At 47.6% G+C, this 7,934-nt stretch overlaps 1 protein-coding gene across 1 annotated transcript in view; it reads right to left on the bottom strand.

Annotated features, from left to right (window-relative positions):
• Positions 1-604: 604 nt before the first annotated feature.
• The window catches only part of PLCG2 (phospholipase C gamma 2), a 146,760-nt gene continuing 139,430 nt past the window's right edge, over positions 605-7,934 (bottom strand). Inside the window, exons 32-33 of the mRNA XM_059383063.1 lie at positions 5,980-6,164; positions 605-5,248 (exon numbers count right to left, since the gene is read on the bottom strand). Of these exons, the coding sequence (XP_059239046.1) occupies positions 5,206-5,248; positions 5,980-6,164 (228 nt within the window). The 3' untranslated portion in view covers positions 605-5,205. The remainder of the gene's footprint in view (positions 5,249-5,979; positions 6,165-7,934) is intronic.

Below are 7,934 nucleotides of genomic sequence, written 5' to 3'. Positions count from 1 at the left end.
GATTGCTTAACCAATGAGTCACCCCGGTGCCCCAAAAAATGCATTTTAAGAAAAGAATTGTAACTGTACCTATCTCAAGGCTGAAGATTTTATTTACTTATTTGGCAGACAGAGATCACAAGTAGGCAGAGAAGCAGGCAGAGAGAAAGAGGGGGAAGCAGACTCCCCGTAGAGCAGAGAGCCCGATTCGGGGCTCAATCCCAGGACCTTGAGATCATGACCTGAGCCAAAGGCCGAGGCTTTAACCCACTGAGCCACCCAGGTGCCCTAGTAGTTTTTGTTTTTGTCTTTTTGTTTGTTTGTTTGTTTTAAAGATTTATTTATTTGACACAGAGAGAGAGGGGCAGAGAGGCAGGCAGAGAGAGAAGGGGACTCAGGCTCCCTGCTGAGCAGAGAGCCCGACGGGGGGTTCGATCCCGGGACTCTGAAACCATGACCCAAGACCATGACCCCAGCCAAAGGCAGAGGCTTAACCCACTGAGCCACCCAGGCGCCCCAGTATTTATTGTTTTATATGGGAGCAAAAAAGTAATTTGTATTTACACACACACACACACACACACACACACACACACACACACACAATTCTAGGCAGATTGCTGTATTGATTTAGACCAGATCTTTATTTTTAAAAAATGGGATATAGCCATTTAATTTTCACATGAACAGTAGCCAATGTTTGTGTGACTCGTTCACATGATTTTCTAGGTAACACAATCACACAGTTTATACAAAAAATAAATTAAGCTTTAACAATGAAACACAAGTTTACAAATACAGCTTTTTAAGGCCTATTGAGAAGTTAAGAAATGAGGGAATTTCTGAAAGACAGGGTCATGGTGGAACCTGGTTCTTCAAGAAGAAGGTACTTCAGAGAGGACAGAGCCTAAGAGAAATCACCGAGTGTTTTTCAAATGTCAATTTTGTCATTCTGCATATTTCTTAACTTATTTATTAACTTTCCATTGACTAGAGTATGGCCTTTTAGGGTTGTCTCCAAAAAAGTGAGGAGTCACCCAAGTTGCAAGTTAATTTCTTTTTCTTTCTTTCTTTCTTCTTCCCTCTTTCTTTCTTTTTTGTTTTTCTTTTTTCTTTTGTTGTTTTTTAAGTCCGCTTCGTGCCCAGCGTTGGGCTTGAACTCACAACCCTGAGCTCAAGACCTAAACTGAGATCATGAGTTGGACACTTAACTGACTGAGCCTGATGCCCTGAAAATTAACTTTATCCATTTTAAATTTGTTAAAAGGATTGGGGCCCCTTTTAGCCACCCTTCTTGGTTTCAAGTGCAGCTCACCCCTTAGATCAACCACCTTAAAATTTAACGCTCAGAGACCTCTTCAGTGCATTTTGAAAATCTGAGTATTCCCCTGAACATTTCTAAATTGATGTCTAAAATTTTCATCGTAAATCATTGCAAAGGATCCAAGTTGCCAGTGTGTTATAGATACTGCATCTTTAAATAAAACAGTTACGTTCCTCTTCACGTTTAGCCTAGAGGTTCTCAGTACGATAGCTGAGACAGTATCGCCCTCCTAACAGAGCCCATGAATAAGGCAATTTTTGATGGTAGAAAATACCACCTTTTTCCCTTTTACTCCTTGAATGTGTATTTTTATTCTACTTCTCTTCAAAATTTTAGCCTGTTGATTTTTGGCTTTTTATCGTTTCTTTGCAGATCTGTAACACAGTTCTAAGGACAGCCTATCAGTCGTAAGGCTGTAGGTGCTTGAAACTTTCTTCTGGACTGAACTCGATCAGTAAAACTAATACAGCACAAATTGTAATAACCAAACATAGCAAAATTTCATTGGCAATGTATCACTCAATGTGCTGAAGAAAACTTCTGCCCTGGGTTATTTCAGCTCTCTGCCAATGAACGTGTCTTTGGTTAGCATGATCACAGTATCCTTTCTTTTCTCCCTTGGCAATTTTATGTATGGAAGTATGACTGGTCTTTGTTCAAGGAGACAGGGAGCCAGGAACAGAAGGCATTTCTGTGATAGCGTGATAGCTGAATTCTTCCAAGTCCTTCAGAATTACATGCTAAAATACCAAGAAATCTCAGGTGTTCCTTTAACTTTCTTGAAATTAAAAGAATTGAGAGCCACTGGAACAGCAGAAGGATTTGTACCTGATCGGTAAGAGGCTTTCACATTTCAGGCACTTGTATTTTAAATTTTATACCTCGGGTCATGCCCTGTAGTTTCAGACTGATTCTGGGGGAAAGAGTATTTTCTTTTGTAAGGGGTGAAAAAGGTGTTTCCTGAGGCTTATGAGTCTTAAGAAAGAGTCAAGTAGGAAGATAAGGATCTTAAAATTGATCCCCTCAAAATATTGGAGCCCTTTGTATTCCTTACAAAGCTGTGGTAGACAGTTGGGGGGTAAGGCTGACCCGATTTGAAGACCACTGGCCTTGGTGGCTTAAGGTCAGATTTTATTTAACTAAGTCCCAAAGTATATCAAATATTAGATTCTGCTGCCTGGCCACCTTTTTACCTTTTCAGTCATCTCTTCACCCAACACAGAGCCTCCAACTCAAGACCCTGAGATCAAGACTTGCTGGCTCTTCCCGCCTCACTTACACTCCACTGCACACCAGTCCCATGAGCTAGACACCCCTTGGCGAGAGAATTCAGAGATCTACTTTGGGAAATGGGATAGTCTACCCCTCTCTGAACTGTGCACATTAGGATATCCACGTTTCACAACAGAGAAACTGTTTAACTTTGTACAACCCGAATTTCCCAAGCTCTAGCGACGTAAGCAGGCCCAGGCCTTTATTTTTCCATGTGATAAAAACCTACAGAGAAAGGGTTAATGAAGACAGAGTGACACGGGCCCAGTCATGGTTCGGATCTGCTATGCTGCTGCCGTCTCTCGAGATGTTCCTGTCCCTGTTTTGCTTGGCCTGAATTGCACTTATCCCATGATTGTTAAGCCACAATCTCAGCTGAATATTTATGCTTAGTTATGGGGCACCCGGGCAGACTGTGGGAAGAGTAGGGTATCACCTGTGTCCTTCCTTTTCCCTCCTTCCTGAGAGAATGCTAGTAACCACCTGCTCGGTTCGAGTCCTGTGTTCCCCTGTTAAGGAGAGAATGAAGGAGCCAAAGCAAATACTCCCTAATGGTGGATTTAAGTGTCTGTAGCACCTAGAAGGAGAAAGTGACAGGAAGAGTTCTTCCCAGCCACATTTATGGTTTAACCCCCACAGCCCCCAGTGCCTGCTTTTTCTCTGCATAGGTGTGGCTAGGTGTGGCTTTTACACAGTAGCAGTTGAAAAAAATGCTTAGTTTTTGTCCTCAGTGCCACCCCATCTTAATTTCTTTGCTACACCAGCAGAAAATCCATTTTAAGCAGGAAGGGGATCTAGGCTTTAGCTCTGGGACTTCAAAGTGGAGTGAAGGGGAAAGGTTGAGGTCTTTTACTCACCCTTGAGCTGAAAACGGGAGGAATGAGAGCAGCACCTGAGCTCTACATGTAGAGGTAATGATGGAGGCAAAAAGAAGTCTGGCGGTAGGGCTGGGTGTGCAATAGTTAGGCTCCAGTGGCCCACCCAGCCAGCGGGGAATGGGGCACTGCGACGGAGTCAGCACTCGGCTCGGTGTCTTTGCTTCTCACCGCTATTCAAGGGTGCTTTAAACATTTGCCACCATCAGGAACATTCGCTCAGTTGCTGACTGCCAAATAAAACAGCAACTCCGGTCCGAAGATTAAGTAATGTCGCAAGGAAACAGCTCACCTAGTCAGACTGCAGTCACCTGTACTCCTGGCTTCAGGGAGGGTCAAACCCACTTCTTTCAGGAGCACGTGGATAAGTTCCAAGAGGCAGTAACTGGTCCCCCCCACCCCCGCCTAAAATTTTTTTCTTTACATGGTGCCCCTAACCTTGGGCACAGTGTTTTGTGTACGGAGGTGTTTAAAAACTGTGGAATGCGGGCCTAAGGCCTCTTGATCACACACAGCCTGGCTGGTTCTAATGGACTTCCCAGCAATAATGCAGACCTGCTAAGTCCCGGGGAACCAGGGGAGGGTGAAAGGGGTTTCTAGGGTCCAGTTCCAAGCAGTCAATCCACGGGGGCTTCCTGCTCGTTCGTCATCCTGACGCAGTCATGGTTGCCACCCCCCTCCCAAGTCCGTTCTCCGTTCCCTCTGACCAAGTCGGGCCTCTGCGGAGTCCTGCCCTCCAGCCCACGCTCTCCTCACGCTGCACAGGTCACACAGCTGTGTCAGTGTCCAGCTGTAGAGGAATGTCCTCTTGTCCTAGGTGGGTCTGCCCCTTCGGGCATGGCTGTCGATGGGATTTTTTCTTTTTTTTTTTTTTTTTTTTTTAGTTTGCTGAGGCTTAAGGCTTAGCTCGCTGCTCCGGAAAATGGGGTGACCCGGGGGGAGCTGAACGGTGATGACCTTTTTAAATCAGCCTATGACCTCTCGTCTGCAGAGAGCCGCCCACGCAGGGCCTCTCCACGGGCCTCTCCACACACCCAGCTCCTGAGTGGGCAGAGCCAGGGGTAAGAGGCTGGCGGGGACTTTGGGTGGCTCTCTGGCCCTTTGGATGGACTTTGTAAATAAAAGCCCCCCCCACCGGCAACGGCAGTCAGAGCGAGTGCCCGCCGTGGACTGGCAGGTTTCCTCCCGAGCCGCCGCATGCCCCGCCCACCTCGCAGGCAGGGCCCGCTGACCCCGGCCGGGCAGCCCGCAGGGACAGCAGCCAGGGCAGGCTCCCCTTGGGCCCTGGGGAGGCCAATGGCCTTAACTGTGGAATCCTTTGCCTTTTAGTTAAAATCCTTTTCAGAAGCTACTGAGTCCGGTCCTTAGAGATCAGGCTCCTCCCCGTGGAAGTCAGCTCCCCGGGTCTTTAGCGGGAAAGGGCTGCTGCTCCCAGGGCGCGGCGTGCACGGGAGGGTAACGGAGCGAGACTTTCACTGCTTTTATTCAAGGAGGTTTGGAACAGGAGAGGCCAAAAACGAGGGGCACGTTTCTACGGTCCTCTATAGAAAATGTAAGTTAGACTGTCCACGATGAAAAACTGACGGGAAATAAGCCCAACTCCTGCCAGTGGGACTTTGAGAAATGTCCTCTTGGCACCAGGCTTGAGGGGAGGATGACCTCAGAGATGAGCGTGTTCCCAGGACTGGAAGAGAGGACGTTCTCCTCCACGTGTGCACACGCACGCGTGACACCCTTGCTCGTGGACCCCGGCTCCTAGGAGTAAAACCTGCTGTTGCTGACTCTCTTCTCTCGCAACCTGCAAGCAGACACATTTCACCGTCGTGCATTCGGCTCAGACACCGGCCGTGGGCCGAACAGTATAAACTGGGGCCACTGGGACCCGGGGCTGGCTAGTAGAGGGCTGACGATCGCAGAGGTGGGCCCCCCCCCCCCCAAGCCAGGGAACGTCTCCGAATCTCCGTGCGCTCACTGGGCCATTGCACGGGGCTCCCTGCTACTCTGCAGGCTACAGTGTGGACAAAATGAGCACGAAGGGAAGGGGTCTACACTGTTCCCCCCTGGAGTCTGCTCTCACAGGTCAGACTAGTTCTGTTGAGCTGGGCTGTCTGGCACACTGCAGGGCCCTGGGTGGACCTGGCTGCCCCCACCCCCTGCCCCGACCCCATTCCTTCCGTAGCACAACCAGAAGCATCCCTTGGGGGCCAGGGAGTGGGTTCTGCCCCAATCCAGAACCACTGGATGGTGGGAACCGGACAAGACTCTTGAGAAGGTAGAGGTCATGGTTTATTTTCACTCTTGTATCGAAGTGTCCTCCTAGTGGGGACAGTTTGGCTTAGGGAAGGTGCAGATACTTGAGAAATAAATAAGCTGGAGGTTTATTTATAGAGCAAAGAGACCAGCATCGAGGGATCAGTCAAGGGGTTTCTAGACATGGGGACTTCCCCAAAGCCTGGCCCCCAGCGTCCAACACCTCTGCTTGCGGGAGCTAGACCTGGGCATCTGCGGGTGGGGCAGGGACCAGCCTACCTCCGGTTGCACTTCTCCTGGTACAGCTGGAGCTGGTTCTCGTTGACATTGAACTCCTTAACGAGGGCGTCACGGTTGGCATTGCGCAAGTTCTGGTGCGTGTCGTACAGAAAGAGCTGATTGTTTAGCTCTTCCTGCCGCCTTCGCAGCTGGCGGCAGGAGGAGTAGAGCTCCTCTTCGCTCTCCTGGAGGGGGGACAACAGCCACATAGGGACCGTGCAGGGCTCCGCATCTTCACAGCAGGAGGGAGCGGAGCAGGGGGCAGAAGCTTTGCAACTGGCATTATCCCCCAAAAGGCTGGGCGCATTTTAACCAAAGATGAAACTCACAATTATTTATTCCATTGGAAGCAAGCAGTTTAAAAAGCCCTGGTCCCCAGTTATGGGAGACACTGAGAGAACCACATTGTCCACTAGGTCTGCAGTTTTATTCTCCGTCCCCTTCTGCTCCTCACCCAAACATAAAGGGTCTAAGAAGCTATGTGCTTAGAGTAGAACACAACAGGGAAGGGCGGGGAGCAGCGGGAAGCAGGAGCCAGCAGGACCTTAAGAGGCCAGTTCGCCCACTACAACACAGATGAACCTTGGAAACATCATTTAAGTTAAAGAAGTCAGTTCCAAAAGACCACACACGTTGATTCCTTCTCTATGAAATGTCCACGACAGGTGAATTCATGCAGACACAGAAGTAGTGGCTGCCTGGGCTGGGGGTGGACAGAGCTAATGAGCAAGACTTTCTTTTTTGGGTGACGAACATGTTCTAAAGTGGATCATGGTGATGGTTGCACAGCTCTGAATGTGCCAAAAACCACGTAACAGTACATCTTAAGTGGGTGAATTACATTGTATTTGAATTATGTCTCAAAGGGTTACTCCATCCCCTCCAAACCAAGCTAGGGTAGGTTACGCCCCCCAGAGGTGACACGCAACTCAGTTCTAGCCAGTAATGATGTGTTACCCCCACCTCCCCACCACCTGTGAGCATGTGACCCAAGCCAAGCCAATTCCATGAGAGTTTGGTTGGTGCTCTTTTTAGGGAAAACAAATTTAAAAAGTTTCTTTTCTTGGGGTTCAGCTGAAAGAGCAGTAAATGTTTCTAGTTGCTAGTGGTCCCTTTGCTATCACGTAGAGAAAGTTGGGAATGAAGTTAAAAGAGAGGGAAACAGAGCCACTGGGGGAGCACCTGGATCCAGCCAAGACTGAAGCAAGACCAGTCCATAAACTCTGCAGTTGTCTTACGCAAAATATTCCCTCCAATATGGTAAGAAAAAAAAGAATTGGGATTTCAGCATGGGAGAAAGAGGATGTTTTACTCCATTGATTTTTTTTTTTAATTTTAAATTTTTACTTGAAGGATAGCTGACCTACACTATTAGTTTCAGTTGTACAACTAGGGATTTGGCAATTGCAGATATCATGAAATGCTTACCATAGTAAGTGTAGTTACCATCGGTCACCATACAAAGTTATTTCAATATTGACTGCACTCCCTCTGCTGTACTTTTCATTCCCATGATTTATCACTGAAGGTGTGTACGTCTTAACCCCCTTCCGCTGTTTTGCAAATCTTCCCACCACCCCTCAACCTCTTTGGCAACCACTAGTTTTCTGTATCTGAGTCTATTTCTGTTTGGTTAATCTGTTTTGGTTTTCAGATTCTACATCTAAGTGAAATCCGGTAGTATTTGTCCTTCTCTAACTGATGTCATGTAACATAATACCCTCTAGGTCCATCCAGGTTGCTGCAAATGGCAAGATTTTATTCTTTTTAAAGGCTGAGTAATATTCCATTGTATGTGCATCACATTTTCTTTTTCCATTCATCTATCACTGGACTCTAAGGTTGCTTCCCTGTCTTGGCTGTTGTATACAGTGCTACAGTAAACACAGGGGTGTGTGTATCTTTTTGAATTAGTGTTTTCATTTTCTTTTGGTAAATACACAGAAGTAGAATTA

Source organism: Mustela nigripes, chromosome 17 (assembly GCF_022355385.1).
Source record: "Mustela nigripes isolate SB6536 chromosome 17, MUSNIG.SB6536, whole genome shotgun sequence".
Classification (NCBI taxonomy): domain Eukaryota; kingdom Metazoa; phylum Chordata; class Mammalia; order Carnivora; family Mustelidae; genus Mustela; species Mustela nigripes.
This window is presented reverse-complemented; position numbering and strand designations above follow the sequence as displayed.